The 19,598-nt window shown below is 44.1% G+C and overlaps 1 protein-coding gene across 1 annotated transcript in view; it reads right to left on the bottom strand.

The window, feature by feature from the left end:
* LOC137829205 (uncharacterized) overlaps positions 1 to 12,240 on the bottom strand; it is a 37,132-nt gene extending 24,892 nt beyond the window's left edge. The window contains exons 1-2 of the mRNA XM_068636001.1: positions 11,457 to 12,240; positions 1,890 to 2,408 (exon numbers count right to left, since the gene is read on the bottom strand). Coding sequence (XP_068492102.1) covers positions 1,890 to 2,408; positions 11,457 to 12,240 — 1,303 coding nt within the window. The remainder of the gene's footprint in view (positions 1 to 1,889; positions 2,409 to 11,456) is intronic.
* Positions 12,241 to 19,598: the final 7,358 nt, after the last annotated feature.

The following is a 19,598-nucleotide window of genomic DNA, read 5'->3' as shown; positions in this document are numbered from 1 at the left end:
GAGTGGTGGAGACATTGGAGAACGGAGCCTATCGCCTAGAGACTTTGGAGGGAGGAGCAATCCCCAGAACGTGGAACGCCACCCATTTAAAATTTTATTTCAGTTAAAGTTGTACAGTAATGGCGTTCTCGCGCTAAAAGATACATGCTTTGTATGTGGTGGAAACAGTTGAACAGACAAGGGGGCACTCTTTTCCCTAAGGAGGGTTTTTAACGAGGCCACCCAATTAAAGAAAAATTTCCAGCATATCAAGTGTGCTCAAGTATTAAAGTTAAAGTCCTCCTTGCCCCAGGTGCAAGTGCAGGTGATTGGTTAGGCCCTACTTGCCCTAGGCACAAGTACTGGCACCGATCTAAGTCTTCCTCACCCCAGGTGTGAGCGCAAGCAGTTAAAAGTTTGAAAAGCCAGGGGTGCTAGTAAGACCAAGGGAGGGAAAGGAAAGGTTTTGACAAAATGTCCTTACCCGCTTGGCATGCACCAATATTGGCCCAGTAAAGCTCTTAGTGCGAAACCCTTCTCACCCCAGGAGTGAGGCAGGGAATGAACGACTCAACGCCCCGAAGGGTGATCACCTTGGGGAAAGTAAGAGGGGTTAGCGAGAAACACTTTTATTTCCCCAAAACAAGGCATCACCTCGAGCGATCGATGTCAAGGTTCTCTATGCACTTAGCGCTAGAGCGATAGAGAAGCTAGGTGAAGATCGAAGAACGATCACTGATGAGTCGTCAGTGATTGGTTAGTGGTGTAAAGCAGCGCACGAGGACTGTCAAACACCAAGCTAAGGGAATAGCCAATCGTGATCAAGCAGAGGCCAAGAACAAGAGAAGCAGATCGTGCTGGGCCTAAGCTAGTTAACACTTAGTCGTGTGCGAAGCGAAAGAACAAGAGAAGCAGATCGCGCTAAGCCTAAGCTGGTTAACACTTAGTCGTGCGCAAAGTGAAAGACAAAGCTCCAGATCGCGCTGAACCTAAGCTAGCTAACAGTTAGTCGCTTGCGTAAAGAAAGGCGAAACTCAAGAAAAAATACAAGAGAAGAAGCTCATACAAATTGAGAGTTTATCTTCATAACCAAGTTTTATACAAATTGTGAGTTCTAAGGAAAGTGGTACAGAAGTGAAAATTTACAAGAAGGAGAAAAGTTTAAGGGGCAGGAGGGATGAGCTTTCCATCCACCACTTCATGATAGATACTGAACTGCAAGAGGTCCAGGTCTGGGAGAACGCATCTGATTTGCTCGAGTGCTAGCTCGAATCCATCAGTAAGGGCATCAGCACCCACGTTCATCAAATCAGCCTTCTCCGCCTCCAGTTTTTGCTTTGAGGCCTCCGCAGCATCTCTCTCAGTGGTAACGGCAGCAAGGGAGGAGGCAGCTTCAGACAGTTTGCCCACCACCTCCTCAAGTCTCTTCTCCCCAGCAGCAGCTGCTTCTTTGGTGGACTCGAGCTCCCCCACTAATTGAGAATTCAGTTGGCGTAGGGAGGAGGTCTCGGCCCGTAGCTCCACCATCGCGCAGTCCAAAGAGCTAACAGTTTGCCCCATCAAGATCTCCGTCTTGATGGTCTCTTGGACCTGCGCTAGGTACTCCCTCCTAGCTTTCTCCACCATGCCCCGCATCAGCTCTACAGATTCTTGGGCAGCTTCGAAGTCACTTCGCAGTGACTCCCTGTCGTGCTCAAGATCCTTCACCCTCTTCTCCAGGGCAAGTTGCTTGCGATGCTGGGTGGAAAATTCCAGAGAGAGCACTACCTGCTTGGCTAGGTGCATGTCCACCTCATCACCATTCCATTCGACGAGCTCCCGGTTGCTTATGAGCTGTCGAACCAGGGTGATGACCCTGCTGAAGTTCTCGTGGCTGGCCCCAGAAGCGCTTGGGCGCGAGCTGGACCCACCACCTTTAGCAGTGGCGGTAGAGATTGGCAGCAGTGGTGGTGGTGCACCCCCAACAGGATGAGCAGATGGACCAGGTGATTGGCCTGCTGGGGGGGAAGATGGCAGTTGAGAAGTTGGAGGCAACTGCTGGCATGGAGAAGGGAGGCAGGTGGGCTCTGAGGCAGGTTGAGCACAGGGAGGTGGGGGAGACCCTTCCTCTACTTCCACCACCTCGATCTCTCCAGGCTGGAGAGACGAAGCCCCCTCAACTGCTGGCTTTTTCCTCTGACGGTGTACAAGAGGAGAGCCAGAGCTCTCCTCTTCAGTTGAGGCAGCAGTGGCAGCAGCAGCAAGTGAAGTGGAAGCCTTCACCAGCCTCTTCCTTTTCTTTCCTTGCTCGGGGCCTTCAGCTGGCGCGACCGAGAGTGGAGGGGCTGCAATGGGCTCAGTTGTAGAAGAGGAGGAGCCAGTGCCCTTGGTTCCCCGACGCTTGGCAAGCTCTAGCAAGGCCAGCCTCCTGTCTTTCCCCGATATTGAGTCTGCATAGACGAGAAAAGGAAGGGTTAATTGGCCAAGTTATGCAAGTAAGTCAAAAAAAAAAAACACATAAAAGCATGCATGAGAAGAGACAAGTATCCTAAGAGGTGGAAGAAGAGCTACCTATATACTTTTTCAGGGCCACCACATCGAACTCATCTTTGATGAGCCGAGCAGAACTGTACTTGGCCCCCAGGAGCAGCCCACACAGCTCGCGCTCGTAGGGGGCCATAGCTTCGAGGTCCCTGGATTTCTTGAATTCAACTCCAGGAACCCAGTAAAAGGGGTACCCCTCGAGCAGATTTGGACTTTGAGGGGTAGCAGATATCATGTAGAATCTGCCCTTCCAGTCTTTGAAGGATTGCTGGTACAGGCCCAGGAGCACCCGCCCAGCAACCCCGTTCAGGCTAACCCAGGACCTGTCCCCAGGGTTCTTCGCTTCGAAGAAGTAGAGGAACACGTCCACGGAGGCGTTGTGCCCGAAATAACTGCAGAGGATCTGAAATGCCCGGATGAAGGCCCAGGCATTTGGATGGAGTTGGCAAGGCGCGACGTTTAACTCCATCATCAGCTCCTTTTTGAAGAAGGTGAAAGGGAGGCACAGCTTCAACCTCTTGAAGATAGCGGAGTAGATGAAGACGAAGGGCACCCCATTAGTGGCCCTATCGTCCGCGCAGATGGGCATTCCTCGAGGAGGAATGCGGATTTGGATATTGAAGTCATTCTCCCTGTCGATGGCGCAGGAAGGCTCATCAGGATTGTGGCTCAGCAAGGACGTGAGGTGGCCCTGGGGCAGTAGAGTGGAGGTTTCAGCGAGCAACGCCAGGGAGGCCCATTCGTAGACCCTGGCGTTGTCATGGAAGGAGGTAGCAACAGGCGGTGGTGGAGCTGGCGCACTCGCGGAAGGCTGTGCACCAGAGGATGAGGCAACTATACGCGCAGTTTGTTTCAAGCGAGCCATCGCGAGATAGCTGCAAATGGAGGAAAAACGAAAGTCAGAATGAATGGAAGAAGAGGGAATGATGAATGTTTCAGTGAAAACAGAGAGGGCGAAGGAGAGAGGGATGCCCAGGTGAAAAGAGGAAGAAGAAGCAGAAGTCAGAGCGAGAACGCGAAGAAACCCTAGCGCGGGTCGAGAGAGGGAAAATAGAGAAGATGAATGCATGACAACGAGAAAGACAAATGCAATCGGTAAAGATGACCCAAATAAGCCCAGGAAGAAGAAAAACCATACCTTTGAATGATCGCGAGAGGTTTGGAGGTAGATAACTTGAAGAAAGTTGGGTGCGCAGAGAAAGAGCTCGCAGAAGGTCTGAGAGTCGATTGAAGAAGATGAAGGAATAGTGAAAGAGCGCGCCAATTTGAATAAGAGAAGCGCTAGCGACGCACAACGTTGGCCGTCGATGGGGCCACGTGTCGCGAGATTAAGAGAGGAAGTCCAAACGTTAAAGAAGCAGCACGTGAGGTGGCACGTGAGGCGGCCCCACTTGCCACGTGGACTGAGGGCACGACCACTTAGTCTCTTCGCTGAGAACGAGTTCTCGACTCGAGACTGGGGGGCTTGTGATCCGATCGGTCATCGGTAGTCGATGACGTCAGTAGCAGAGAACCACGTGGACCACTCGCAGGGTGACACGTGGACCAGGTGGCAGAGAGGTCAGGGAGACGATCGCCAAGAGCGGTGATCGGTGGTCAGTAACCAAGTGACCACCGACAGATCAGGCAGCAGAGAGGTCGGGGGACAGATCATCCAGAATGGTGATCGGTGGTCAGTAGCCAAGTGGCCACCAACAGACCAGTTCTCAGAACTAACGCTTGAGGGCAGAACGCGAGAAGCAAATAAACACTGATCAGTCATCGGGTGTATTGTCATCGGGGTCTCGTGTTACACGCAGTTAAACTGGGACTGAGGTCCCCAGCGAGAGCGTTACGCGTGGATCTCGCATGAGCACACCTCAGGGAATCATGCACGAGAGTGGCCTGAGGGAACTAGTAAACCAGCCAGTGATTGGTGATTCCCTCAACCCATTACGCGCGTGGCATCGTGAAGGGTAAGTCGCCTACGCAGAGAGCAACGTTTGGTGAGTGTGCCTAGACCAGCCACACCTGGCGTTCTCCTGAGAGTATGCAATTTACCCAGATGAAAGAAATATGCTAAGCTACTCCGCAAGGGAGTAACTTAGCACACAAAGAGAAGCGCTAGAGCCCTTCCAGTAAGTGACACGTGTGTGGTTAGATTCGAGTCGCATGCCTCCACGTGTCATCATCTGAGAGGGGTGCGGTCCAGACAAAGAGGCACTCCGTACCACTAAAGGTACAGACAGGTACAGACAAGCGCAGAGACGCGCGGACACGCACAGACACCCACACTCTCTGATTCTGCAGGTACACTGTCTCTGAAAAGCATAACAGGGTTCTGACACATGCCAGAAAAGCATAACAGAATTCTGTTATGCCCAGAAACAGAGAGAGAGATAAAAGAAGGAATCAGGGAGAGAAGTGGGGGATACGAAAAACAGAGAGCAAGAGTTTTTCACACACTACTACTAGTTTTCTCATCTTTGGTGGTTCTATGGACTAACTTGATCGTCGGAGTGCAAACGGCCGCTAGAGGCGCCGTCTGTGTGTTTTGCAGGTCACGTTTGGAGAAGCAAGAGAAGGTTCTGAGGGTGATTCTGCAGAAGACGCAATCGCGTAGGCGGGGCAGAGAGTGCTACGAAGCGATTCCTCCACGTTCGAGTTGCCGGCAGGATCAGGATGCCTATACTTAATCGTTATGTTATTGATGGCCCTACAATCCGAACACATTCGCCATGTGCCATCCTTTTTTGGCACTAAGATGATAGGCATAGCACAAGGACTCATGCTATCTTGCACCCACCCTTTCTCAATCAAAGCCTCAACTTGTTGGCGAATTTCCTTGGTTTCACTTGGATTGGTCCTATATGCTGGACGGTTTGGTAAAGAAGAGCCCAGTATCAAATCAATTTGGTGCTCAATCCCTCTCAAAGGTGGAAGTCCATTTGGAGGATCTTGAAACACATCTTGAAACTCTTCTACCAAATTTTCCAAGCAATGAGGACTATCAATAAGTGATTCTACTCTAAGAGTTCTAGGGATGGCTAAGAAAAGAGGATGATGAGCCATTATTTCCCTTTCAATGCCACGCCTAGACACAAGGAGTGTAGGCTTAGAACTCTTATCTTTTTTATCTTTTTCACTCTCCCTCTTTTTCTTCATGATAACTTGGTCCTCATGGACTTCTCTTGGAGAGAGAGATTTTAAAGTAACCTTGTGACCATGGAATTCAAAAGAAAGTTTGTTGGTAAAGCCATCATGTAAAACTTTTCTATCAAATTGCCAAGGCCTTCCCAAAAGAACATGAGTGGCTTCCATGGGCACAACATCACATAATACCTCATCTTTGTATTTTCCAATGGAGAAATGGATGAGGACTTGTTTATTGACAACTATTTCTCCTACTTCACTAAGCCATTGTAATTTGTAGGGCTTTGTATGAGAGATAGTAGGCAATCCAAGCTTATCTACTACTCTTGTACTAGCCACATTTGCACAACTACCCCCATCCACTATCAAAGAGCAAATGTTGTTTTGAATAAGACATCTTGTATGGAAAATATTTTCCCTTTGACTTTCATCAAAAGGTTGTGAAACTTGTCCAAGAAGTCTTTTCACAACTAACAAATCCCCTTCAAGTGGACATTCACTCTCTTCCTCACTAGATGCACTAGAATGCTTAGGAGAATCCGAATCATGCTCACTCACTACAATGCCTTCATGCATGTACATACTTCGTTTGGAAGGGCAATTAGCAGCTATATGACCATAACCCATGCATTTAAAACATTTAGTATTAGACGTTCTAGTGGGTGATTTAGGCCTAGAGGTAGATGGCTTAGTTTCCTTGGGTTTGAAAGAAGACTCTTTGGAAGGAAATTTAGAAAAAGACTTTTTGTTTCTCCAAGACTTGTTGTAGTAACCATCATTGGGAGCATTTTTGAAAGAATTTTTCTTAGCAAGTTAGGCTTCCACCTTCATTGCAAGATGAACTAAAGAACCCAATGATGAATACTCTTGTAACTCAACAATGTCTTGAATATCCTTCCTAAGTCCACTCACAAACCTAGCAATCATAGCTTCCTCACTTTCTTCTAATTCAATTTTAAGCACAAGCGTCTCTAGCTCCTTATAATATTCATCCACATTTAGCGTGCCTTGTTGAAACCGTTGGAGTCTCAACATGAGGTCTTTCCTAAAATGTGGGGGTACAAATCTAGCGCGCATGTGATCCTTTAAAGAGTTCCAAGAGTCCACGGGAGGACCCTTGTGATAGATAATGTCCTTTACAATTCCATGCCACCATTTCATGGCATAATCACTAAACTCTAGGGTGGCTAGCTTAAGCTTATGCTCATCTTGGATCTCATGGATCTCAAAAATTTGTTCACACTTAGCCTCCCAATCTAAATATACATTAGGATCACTAGAGCCATTAAAACAAGGAAGCTTGACCGAAGGAAGCCTAGACTTTGCATCTTGATAGAAGCCATTGTCGTAGTGGTGTCTTTCCCCTTGATGATGAGGTCTTTGTCCATGAAATTATGGTGGATTCCTCCTTCTCCTATGCTCTTCTTCACGGCCAAAATCATTTGAAGAGGCTCTTGAAGATGGTCTATGAGAATGATGCCCATCATGGATAGAAGGAGATGGCCTAGCTTGTTGGACCTCCATCTCTTGCATTTTCTCTTCCAAGCGTCTAATAGTTCTTTGTGCTTCATGTAATTCACCAAGGATTGAAGCTTTGGAAGGAGAATTCTGCTTGTAGGATGCATCACTTGAAAAGCCAGCCATTTGTAATTCAAAAACAGCAAACACACAAAAACAGTAAACAAGTCAAGAAACAAAAAATTAGCAAAAACAGTGAGTGTTTCCAGCAAAATGCCGAAGTGAAATTAGGCAGAAAACTTTAGGTCACTCTCAAAGAAATAATGTTCTTGCACCAATCTGATCTTGAGGCCTTGGAATCCTCAAATGAAAGATGTCAAAGCAAGCACACCAATCTCAAAGCCAACCACCACAAAACCAATGAAGCAATAAAGACAAACAAGAAAAAGTATAAGCAAAGAAAGGCTAGAACAAAAGGAATACTAGATGTTTGACAAACTCAAAGATTAATGAACAAAAGACAAGCAAGAAAAATAAGGAACTCAATGAGAAAGTAGGCACACAAAAGAATACTTAAAGAAAAGCACTAGAGTAGATAAAGAAAACAAAAATTAGCTACTGGAAAATATTTTTTTATGGAAATTGTGCTTGATGTTCACTGATTTAACTGGAATGATATAGAGCGAACTGGATTATGAAATTTAAACCACAGAAACTTCAAGATGTTAACTCAATAATGGCACTGGAATCACTTAAAAACAGTAAGCCAATTAATTGAGATAAATTTTTCAAAATCGCTGCCAGATTACCGTATTCTTTTCGGCAGAATTGTACACTTTTTTTATTTTATTTATCATTTTTTGTGTACTTTGAATTTTTGAGTAATTCTTTTGTCTAATTTTTTCTAACACTTTGAATATCACAAATCCAGAATTTTAGAATTTTACAGTGAGTAAATCAATTGCAATAAGGAAAAACAGTAAGCACGTTTTCAGAAACAGAGGAATCCTAATAGGAATGAAAAACAGAATTATGAACTAGCAAAGACATAATAGAAAATGATGTATAGGAACTTGTATAGGTCTAGAATACAAGTATGAACTCAATTCTAAAATAGAAAATGCACAAAGGATCAATATCAAATTCAGAAAATTATATGACACTAAAGCAAGAAACAATAAAATGAACAAAAGTACTACTAGAAGTGATGACAATTATGGAAAAACAAGACTAAGACAAAACTTGTATGGATTCAAAAAGGAAAATACTCAAACATATGATAGGAAAAAGAATTAAAACAGCAAGCAAACTCAAATAAGCCTAAAAACAGAACCATAAATTGCAAGAAATTAAAAGAGCTCTTGAAATAAAGTGCTACACAACTCAAAAATTAAACAAGAACACACCTAAACTCATGATACCACATGATGTGATTCCAATAGCAAAGAAGAGAATGATTCTTGACATTCTTAGGAATCAACTTGAGTTGGACAATAGTTAGGCACTCTTTCTTAGAATTGGATCAATGTTCTAAGTCAAGAACTCACCAAAACTAGCACCAAATCCAAACTCATATGGAAGTTCCACATATTGTCAAATTGAACCAATTAAAGTGGAAGAAAAGGCAAATGCACCGAACATATTACTTAAGAATTCAAATGAACCGAACATATGAGCTAGAAAAGCAAAGGAACAAGATGAATGGACAGAAATATAAAAAGACCGAACCAAAATCCACAAAACAGCAAGAACACCGAACAGAATTTCAAGGAATCAAGCTAAAACAAGAACAATTGAAAGAGAAGGAAGGAAGGAGAGGAGAAAGCTCATGAAGATGGATGTATGGTTGGATGATCACGCCACTAGGAGGATGGAGACTCCAAGATAAGTGTGCAAGCCGCCACTTGAGGTAACCATGGAACCATCAATATAAGACTAGTGAAGAAGGCACAAAGCTCTCCAATGCTCTCTCAAAAATTGAGTATAGTTTCTCTAATTAAAATTCAAATATGAAATGTACAAGGGCAGCACCTATATTTATAGCCTAAAGGTGCTGAAAATAAAACTAAGAGAATTCAAAATTCCCTCATAAAAGAAGCTACAACCGGCGCCTAAAACAAGACATGAGGAAGGTGTGATCCCTTCTCTCACTTTGGCACCTCCTTATTTACTCCTACACCTATCTACTAACACCCCCCCCCCTCCTAAAGCTCCTAACTAAAGACTAAAAGATGCTATAACAATAGAGGTTTCTAATGTTTCCCTCTAAGCACCTTCAACCAAAGAAATTACAAAAAGAGAAAATAATTGTCCCCTAGCTCCTAAAGCTTTGAACATGCTTCTTGTAAGCCTTTGAGGTGGGCTTTGACCTCCATGGGCGTCCTCCATTTGCGCCTCTACCTCTTCTTGATCTTGTTGATTGGCCTCCATGTCCACTTGAGCTTGATCTCCATCAGAGTTTCTAGAAACCCTAATATAACTTAGGTTGGTTTTTAGGAGCCAAAATTCACCCTAATTACAAGTTAAACAATTTTACAAAAGAAAATTCCTATGCTTACTTTGACAAGAATTAAAAAGCTATTCCACACTAGACTTTATGACATGTAAAATGTGTCCTCTTGACCCCTTTTTGACCATGACTCTAGTGGCTGCCTCAAAATGACATTTTGGTGGCCTCTCAAAAGATTGGTGTTGGGGCTTCTTCCATCCCCTCCCCCTTGAAAAGGATTTGTCCTCAAATCCAAGGCTTCGTCCTTGTCAAAAGTAGATGGATGTGTATGGCTGGATGGTGTCCATCATCTCCTCCTTTTTTAGAAAATCTATCCTCAGATCCACAGGGTCGATCTCAGATAGTAGCCTCTTGCTTTGACAACTAGGCTCGTCCTCCCGGATCAAACGTCCATCTAGGGGAATTATCAAACAAAGTAAATGAGTTAGTTGAAGCAGTTGTATAAAAATCAACTTTATGAAGTTGCCATTCTCTTTGTTTTTCTATTGTTTTTGGCAACTTTTTACAATATTTCTCTTTTGGTTGTTGTATGTGTTCTTTAATCCTCTTATGCATTTTAACATATTCAGTTTTTCTTACTTTTTCTTAGGCACAAATCCTTGTGGATTAGGAAATGGTAACAAATCCAAAAGGAAAAGAGGATTAAACCCACATACAACCTCAAATGTAGAAATATAAGTAGTTTTGTGAACTACTCTTTTGTATGAATACTCATCTTTAGAATTGTGTTTGCCTTTCATGATTACTCTAGGCATAGTAGGAAGAGCTATGTTTTCAATTTCATTTTGACCATTCGTTTGAAGATAATAAGAATACAACTTAGTTCCAAGTTTTTCCAAAAGAATCCTCAAAACATGGTTTTCAAATTTTGGAGCTCTATCCAATACTATGCTTGGAGATAAACCATGAAGTCTTATCACTTCTCTAGAGAAGAGCTTGTCCCTATTCATAAAAATGGAATCAAAACCTTTTGTTGTCCTAGGAAGCTCTAATATAAAATCTAGGCTTATATCTTCCCATGGAACATTTGCAAAAGGTGTAGGAGTATAGAGTTCATTAGACATTGCCTTAATTTCAATTTTAAAACAAGAAATGCATCTAGGGTAATGTCTTTGAACATCGTTTCTCATGGGTGACCAAAAGAATTTTCTTTTTAAAAGCTCTAGAATTTTATCAACTTTAAATTGGCCCATGAGTTCTCCTTCATGAAGAATTTCTCTTTTATTTGTGAAGGTAGTCTCGTTGGTACAACCATTGATCATGGAAATTTTAACATTTTGCAATGGTTGTCTCAATAAGACATAACAAGTTTCTTTAGGCACTACCTCACATAAAATTTTATCTTTGTAGATGCCTATAGATAACTTGGCCTTCACTTGTTGGTGATATCTTAGTACATTTTCAAAATAATTTACTACCTTTTTGTCTAGGCAATCCTTCTTTAAGGATTCATTTTTCACTAGGCTTGCAAGTGTTCCTTTACAAAAGATAAGGCTAGGTTGTTCAACAAGAAGCATATTTTCAAAGGTATTTTTAGATGGATTGCCTTGTTGAATGACCTTGTGGGAAGGAACACTCTTCTCCCACGCCTTTTGTTCCTTAAGGTTTCTCTCTTTTTCTATTTTGATTTTTCTTTTCTCTTCATCCCTCTTTTGTTTCATTTGTATTTGATCTCTTACCACTTGGGAATGTGGTAAAGGATTAAGTACAAACTTCTTTTTGTTGTGGGTGAAGGAAATCTCGTTGGTTAGACCATTGTGCAAGGTTTTCTTATCAAATTGCCATGGTCTACCCAATAAGATGTGGCAAGCTTCCATAGGTACTACATCACATAAAACATTGTCTTGGTAGTAACCTATAGAAAACTCGACTTTCACTTGTTTATCTACAATTAGTTCCCCATCTTCATTTATCCATTGAAGCTTGTAAGGTTTAAGATGAGGGACTACTTGTAGGTTTAACTTTTCAACCAATCTAGTGCTACAACAATTGCAACATGAACTACTATCCACAATGAGAGAACATATGTTTTCTAAAACTTTGCATCTTGTGTGAAAGATGTTCTCTCTTTGTGTTTCCATGGTCACACTAGTTTGGTTGTTGAGGGTTCTTCTAATCATCAATAATTCCCCCTCTAAAGGATACACTCTTTCTTCATCTCCCCCTTTTTCTTTCTCACTAGGTTCTTCGTCACAACTAGTATATTCATCTATTCCTTTCAAAAACAAGGTTCTTTGGTTTGGACATTGTGCTTGCACATGTCCTCTTCCAAAGCATTTAAAACATTTAACATCCCTAGTACGAATGGGTGGAGTGAGCATATCTTTACTTATATTTTTGGGAGTCTCTTTTGGTGTTTCCTTAGATGTACTCTCCTCCCTTTTAATTTCTCTTTTTGGATAAGAGTTAGAGTATGAACCTTCCTTATGACTTGAAGTTTTCCTTAAATTTTGTTGTTCAACTTTGATACAAAGTTGAACCAAGTCATTCAAGTCTTGATAAGGTAGAAGTTCAACCCTATCTCTTATCTCAAGATTTAGCCCACTTAAGAATCTAGCTATGGTGGTGGACTCATTCTCCCTAATGGAGGCTCTCATCATGTAAAGCTCCATCTTTTGCCTATATTCCTCTACACTCATTGTTCTTTATTGGAGTCTTTGGAGCTTATCCATCAACTCCCTATTATAGTAGGAGGGAATATGGCGGCGCCTTAACGCTTCCCGAAGGTCATTCCAATACTCTATGGGAGGCTCCCTATGAAGACGACTATCTCTTTCTAAAGTTGCCCACCAATACATAGCGTTCCCTTTGAAACTAAGAGTGGCTAGGGGTACTTTTCTTTCTTCACTCACTCTATGGCAAGCAAATAATTGTTCTACCTTCATTTCCCAATCTAGATAGACTTCTACGTTTTCTTTTCCATGGAAATGGGGTAGGTCTACCCTAACCTCTCTTGGGCTCTCTTGTTCTCTTCTATCTCTTCTAGTTCTCCTAGGGGGTTGTTGATAATACTCATTTATCCTAAGGCTTTCCTCCCCAAGAGAATCATGGTTTTGAGAACTAGATGCATGAGAACGTTTTTTTTTTTTTTAGAGTTTTCATCCTTTTCGTTAGTCATTCTCAACTCCTTGATTTGGGCCTCATGCTCCAATTTTCTATATGAGAATGATTGAAAGTCCTTGGCTAATTGTTTTATAAGAGATTTGATTGACTTTATATCACTTTCATTAGATTTAGAAGAGTGAGTTGACATGACTAAAGATTTGTGTTTAAAAGTATTTTACTTCAAGAAAGAAAAGGAAAGTAGTGAAGGTAGCTTTCCAGGAAAGAGAGGTGAGTCACTAGGACTTCTTAAGTACCAAGTCTTTCCTTGCCAAAACCTATCCCTCAAAAACTTCACACAATTCTTTTTCTAAGTAAATTACTTAGATCACAATGAGGAATGAAAAGTCAAATTTTATGCAAAGGAAAAAAATGCAAATCAATTAACAAACAAAACAAATAAGCAATGCTATATAAGTAATTAACGTAAAGCAAGCTAGCTAAGCACAATTAAAGATTGCTAATCTACAAAGCTTTAAACTAGGCGAATCCTAAGGTGAGGCTTCTAGACACTTTGAGCCTTTGAAGACACACACACCGTCTACACGTGATTAATCCACTAATTAAAAAAAGGTTGAATGTAATTACAACTCAAAGAAATACAAAGAAATTGAATTACACAAATTAAAATTCAGATTTCTATACTATGCACTCCTTGGCTTGTAATTGCTCTTCTTTGTTATGATCTCCAAAGTGTATGTGTTTGTATTTGTAATTGTATTGGTTGCTGCTGCTTGCCTTAACCTTTTATGATTAGACAATAAAAATATCCAAAACAGTACCTTCTAAGTAGAGATAGACTCACCACAAAGTCAATTCCACTTATCAAACACCAATTGAATTTTATCCACCAACAATTTAGAGGTCAAGAAATAAAAAGCAAGAAACAAATTAAATTTTTTAAAACAGGACCACAACAAATGGATTTGAATTATATGACACAACTTAGAAAGAGTTTTAAATTAAATTGGACAAACAAATAAAAATAGGCACTCAATAAAGGATGACACACAAAAGGAACCTAAAGAAAGGCAATAGAATTGATTTGAAAAAAAACCAAAACAGCCCTACTGAAAAATTTAGGTTCAGAAAGCGTGACTTAAAATATTTATGCTGAGCTGGCTATTTTTGAATTTTCTTTTGAAAATTTAACCACAAACGATTCAATGTCTTAGCAAACTTTTGGCGCTGCAATCACACCAAAAACATGCACCAATTAATTGTGATAAATTGTTCCCGCCGGTTGACCGGGATCGTCTTTGCGCGTAGCTTGTCCCTGCGAGCTAGGGCACCTTCGTCTTGCTCCGTCTGTGAGTACCTGAAAGAAGTGAACATAGGGGCGCCCTCGCGGCCGTTTGCACTCCGACGATCAAGTCAGCTAGCGAGAAACATCAAAGGGGACACACCCTTGAGAGGTGGTCGAAAAAACTGTACTGAATCACTAAAACTGTGTCACTAGAATTGTGTCGCCCTAATTGCCTTGTGCCCACTGTGTATCTGTGTGTATTAGGTTAAAAATCTGATCCCCTTTCAAATGCTCCCAAGGTCCCTTTTTATACCCTTCTCATCTATTAAGCGCATCAAAGCGCATTGAAAGCGTATAAAAACATTCCTTGGAACATTCGAATCTTAACTGAATTAACGCGTACCTTGGCAAACTTTCACTGAAACCTTTAATGAGCATGTGTGCCTTGCCACGTGCCCTTCTGACTTGACCGTTTATTCTGTGCAGAGGGTCCCACGGCGCCGCAACCCAACTTAGGGTTATTCCCTCGTGTAAGCCCTCTTTCCTGCGAAGTGCTTTTGGCACGTGGGTTGACTTTCTGGGGATCAACTCATGCGCCCCAATCATTAGCTGCTTGCCCTGGGGGTGGGTCCACCTTTCCCTCGTACCATGCACGTGGTTCTCCCCTAGTTATGGCCTTCTCATGGGCCGTATCTGTTCCAGGGTCTCCCAGTGGTGGCAGGGGTACTTCACGAGTCAGGATATCCCCTTCTGGTGCTAGACTTATGGCCTTGAAGCCACCTTTCTCTTCTCTTTACTGTTGTTCTGTATGGTCGAGGCTCGAGGCCTATGGGGCGATGTCTTTGCTCGGCGATGTTTCTCTTTAGGCGAGGCCCCTCTTGGGCGACGCCTCTCTTTGGCGACGCCTTTCATGGGTGATGCCTCAGCGAGGCAATGACTCGAGCGGCCAACCTGTTGACTTCTTGTCCTCGGGTCCCTTGAGGGATCCCACCATGCGTTGACCATGACCTTTGGTCAACGCCCGGGGACGGGATGGTACACAAGCCCCCCAGTCTTGAGTTGACACTGGTTTCAGCGAAAAGACTAAGGCTAAGGCCTCGCCCCCATTGTCCTTAGGGTCTTTTGATGACGCGTCACTTCCTGATCGGTTGACATGACACTTCCTGCATCGCCGGCGCAACGCACCCTCGAGGATTTTGACGATGTGATATTCTCTGAGCAAGAAAAGTGACTCTTCAGGTCGTGCCTTAATCTCGTGACACGTGGCCCAATCGCACGGTGCTCTTTTTTGAGTCCTTTGGTGCTTCAACTGTAACGCTTGAGTCTTGAAATCCCGCACTTGAACTCATTGTTTCTATCTTTTCATATCTTCCCTGTACTGTTCGTCTTTCTTCCAAGAGTTCTCCCTGCGTTCTTTCCTCGTCAACTCTTCCCTTTTGTACTACTGCTGAACATTTCTTCTTTGATCTTTTAGTTCCTTTACTGACAGTTCATCTTCTTTGATCTTTTGGTTCTTTCATTGACAGTTCGTCTTCCTTGATCTTTTGGTTCTTTCATTGACAGTTCGTCTTCCTTGATCTTTTGGTTCTTTCAGTGACAGTTCGTGCCAACATGTCTGCTCACCCTCCTTCTTCCAGAATTAACCATAAGGATCTCTATGCGTGGGCTTCGGGCGAACTCTTTGACGAGTGCTCGAGCCTAGTGTCCACTAAAGCTGTGAGGGACCACATAGGGGAGCCAATTACTTATGACCATCGTGCCTTCGGGAAAATGCATGATGACGACATTGCGGTGTTCCCTTGCACTCTAGGGGAGCCCGTATAAGGGGACGATCGGGCCAATAACGGGGTCCCCTTCTTCTACTTCTACCAAGTCGTCTTCAAGCGTATTGGGATGCGCCTGCCGTTCTCCCGATTTGAGAGGGAGTTGTTGACGGAGATTAATATCGCCCCGACCCAATTGCACCCTAACGGCTGGGCCTTCGTCAAGGCCTTCGGTGTCTTGTGCGGGTTCTTTGGATGCACGCCCTCTGTTGATATTTTTCTGCACTTCTTTGAGGTGAAGAAGCAAGGGAAGAGATGGGTGAGCCTTAGCAATATCCTTGGAAGGGTTCTCCTATCCCTTTTCCAACAATCCTTCAAGGGGTGGAAGGGTAGATTCTTTAAGGTTTGTTGTTCTGATTACGACCCCTCTGCTCTCGACGGCTTTCCCCTATACTGGGTGAAAGAGGTTAAGATCATGAAGTCTAAATCGTTGGACGAACTGCCCTCGAACGATCGAGAGGCCTGTCAGATCTTGACCAGCGTGGGGGGCTTCGAAACAGCCACCCTGATAAATCTAGAGTTTAATGCCAACGCTCTAGCAAGATATATAAGTAGGAATGTCTTTCCTTATAACTTTGTGGCCTTTGTTTTTGTCGGATTCTTGTTTGATGCATGATTGGTCTGCTTCTTTGTATTTTAACTTTAGCCTGTGCCTAACCTCTGCTATATTTGTCTTATCGGTGTAGATTCTAAGATGGATAGACAACGACAATTGCGACTGGTCCAGGTGCTAAAGTCCAAGGATGAGGTCTTGGCGTCTCCGCCCTCAACCTCTTCCGCACCTCCATCTCCTCCTAACCCCCAACCTCAACCCACAACAACACCAACAACTCCACCAACCCAAGCTTCTCCCCATCCCCTTCCAAGTTCGCCACCTTCTATCGCAGCCGTGCCCCTCGCGCTGGTCGAGGCGGGTGTCTCCGCAGCCCCCCTTGACAAGGGTAAGAGGGTGGTGGAGATCGTTTCTGACGATGAGGACTCCGCTGAGGGGCAAGTCTTCAAGCGACAGAGAACCCAGCATGCCCCTTGGACGGTTACCTCCGCCGCTTCCTCCTCTCATGGGGCTGAGTCCTTAAGGGAGGATCCACCGAGCGCCACTTCCCCTCCTCAATCAGTGCATCAAGAGCGAGGGCTCGAAGCCAAACCCGTAGGCGTTCTTCCACCTGCCCCAGAACTTCCTCTTCCCATGCAAGACTCATTAAGGGGATTTCTGAGCATGGGATCTTCTAGTAGCCAAACTGAAGAGCCTCAGAGGGAGAGCCTGTATTATTACATGGGCCTCTTCATGTAGAGGTGGCAAAGCGGGCCAGCCCGCCCCGCATTGATCTGCCCGCGCTTGGCTCGCAAAAATGCGGGACAGGTTGGCCCGCCCCGCAAAATTATTGCGGGCTAAAATTCTCGACCCGCCCCGCATAAGAGCTAGCCCGCGGGTTTGCGGGCCAGCCCGCGTTCTTTTTTCTTAAATTAAATATTTTTTTTTTTACATTTTGTTCTAAAAAATTGTCAAATTAAACTATATATTTGTTACTATCAAACCTAAATTTTTTTTCTTCCTTTTCAAACATAGTCAAACATAAAAAAAATTAAACATTAAGATAAATATAAAATATCACTATTCTTCCACTTCCAAAACATTAAAAATACTTAATTCCAAAACATTAAACATAAATGATCCTGCCGGTTGACTCGAGTGCAAGAGTCTTGCCACGTCAAAGGTATCTTCGCTCGATCAGCTTCGCACCACGTTAGCTTCTGTCCTTCAAGCCTCAATTCCTCGCAAGAACCTGAAAGAAACAGAGTGGCGTCGCTGCGGCCGATCGCGCTCCGACGCTCAAGTCAGTGACGGAATCACCAAATACTAAGAGAGAAAAGCTAAAACTCAAGGAACCGTGCAAATGTTCTCTTAGCGTACTCAAGTGTTCTCAAAAGCGTAAAGAAGTGTCTAAACGCGCGTACCTCAGAAGTTCGTTAGAATTCCTTATATACCTGTGCATTTTCTCTCTCCTGACGGTTACACCTCTGGACACGTGGCTCGCATCCAGTTGTACACGTGTCACCATCTGGAGCGTCCTCTACTTGAGCGTCACTTCTACTCTTCAGGCTGTTCGACTAAGTTACCCATGCAAGGAGTAACTCGGTTCATGGCTGCCTTGGAGCGCGATCTCTTCTAAGTAGCGAGCACGGGGTGTCACCATGCACACCTTCTCTGTGGTCTCGCCTGCCGCTATCACGATCTGCATTACTTGCACATCATGCATGTTCTGGGAAACTGTTCCCTTGCCTCGACCTCTGGCTAGGGAATGATCGTCTGACAACCTCATCCTCCGTGCTTGTACCTCTTGAAAGCCTTAAGCAAGCCTTCCTGATCTTTCGGTGATGTCCCCCCTTCGGCGATCTCTAACCACCTGGTCTCCCATAACTCACATACGGCGGCTATGACGTAAGCCTGGCGACCGCCGGTTACACATACTAAAGATTGGAGAACGCCAAGCCATCACTTGGCGACTACACAGACTTCCCGATGTACTTCCCTTCTGTCAGCCAGGTGTCTCGCTCAACACGCCTATATTATCACTTGCTGCCACGTCATCACTCCCGAGTACCTGGTCCGTACAATAAACATAAACATTAATTCAAAAACATTAAACATAAACATTATTGACATTCTTCCATTTCAATAACATTGGATGCCGCCTTAGAAGAACTTTCATCCATTTTTTCATAATTATAATCTTCCTCGTCATCTGCACACATTAAAACAATGACAATTTTTTTTCTTGCGGGTTATCGGGTCAGCCCGCCCCGCTGTTGGCCTGCGCGAGCTAATGCGGGTTAGCGGGTTGAAAAGGTTAGCCCGCCCCACATTTTTTACTAGCGGGCTGCCCCACTTTGCCATCCCTATCTTCATGTCCTGCGCCTACACCTGGCACAAACAATCCAGGGCCAAAACCGCTCAAAATTCTGCCTTTCAAGCACTGAAGAAGGAAGTTGCTTCCCTAAAAGAGGATAAGGAGAGGTTAAAAGAGGAGAAGGAGAGGCTGGCTGCCCATTGGGGGCGTCAAGAGGGTGCATATAAAGAGTCACTGGGGGTGGCGCAAAAGGCGAGGGAGGAGGCCAACAAACGACTGCACGAAGTGGCTCAAGCCCAGGCAGGGCTCCTCAATGAAGTGGTCCCCCTTCACACAAAGATTGCTGATCTTGAGATGGCTGCAGAAACCTCTAAGGCGTATCAGAAGAAACTCGAGGACCAATGTGTGGACCGGAAGCTGAAGCTGGGGAAGATGGAGGTCGCTCTTGTGAACAAATATGATGAGAATGCATCCCTCCAAGCCAAAGTCCAAGAGTTGACCTCTGCCCTGGCCTCCAAGGACCAGGAGATGACCGCTCAAGCTGCCAACTTCAAAGTCTCAGAGGAGAAGCTGACAGGGGAGGCTGCCACCGGTTTTGTCGATGGGTTCGCAGAGGCCCTTGTTCAAGCTACCTGTGCAAACCCCGGCATCGATGTCTCTGGGTGCAGCCCCTTCAATGAAGTGGTCAATGGCAAGCTTGTGCCTTTGGAGGCCTCCGAGGAACAACCTTCTCCTTGTTTCAACAAAAACATCTGATGTGTACATGGTTACCTTTTGTTTAACTTGCAATCGTCATGAACCTTGACTTGTAATTATAACCTTCGCTTTACTTTAAGGCCTATTTAGACTTTATCTTCACATTCTTGTCCGCTCCTAACTTCTCTTGCACTTTCATCTGTTTCTGCTTCCTTTTCTATATCAAAGACCCGACTGGTACTTGCCTTCAACGTATTTCTTGGTTGTTTCGCCTTTACCCT

This window comes from Phaseolus vulgaris, chromosome 7 (assembly GCF_000499845.2).
Source record: "Phaseolus vulgaris cultivar G19833 chromosome 7, P. vulgaris v2.0, whole genome shotgun sequence".
NCBI lineage: Eukaryota > Viridiplantae > Streptophyta > Magnoliopsida > Fabales > Fabaceae > Phaseolus > Phaseolus vulgaris.
This window is presented reverse-complemented; position numbering and strand designations above follow the sequence as displayed.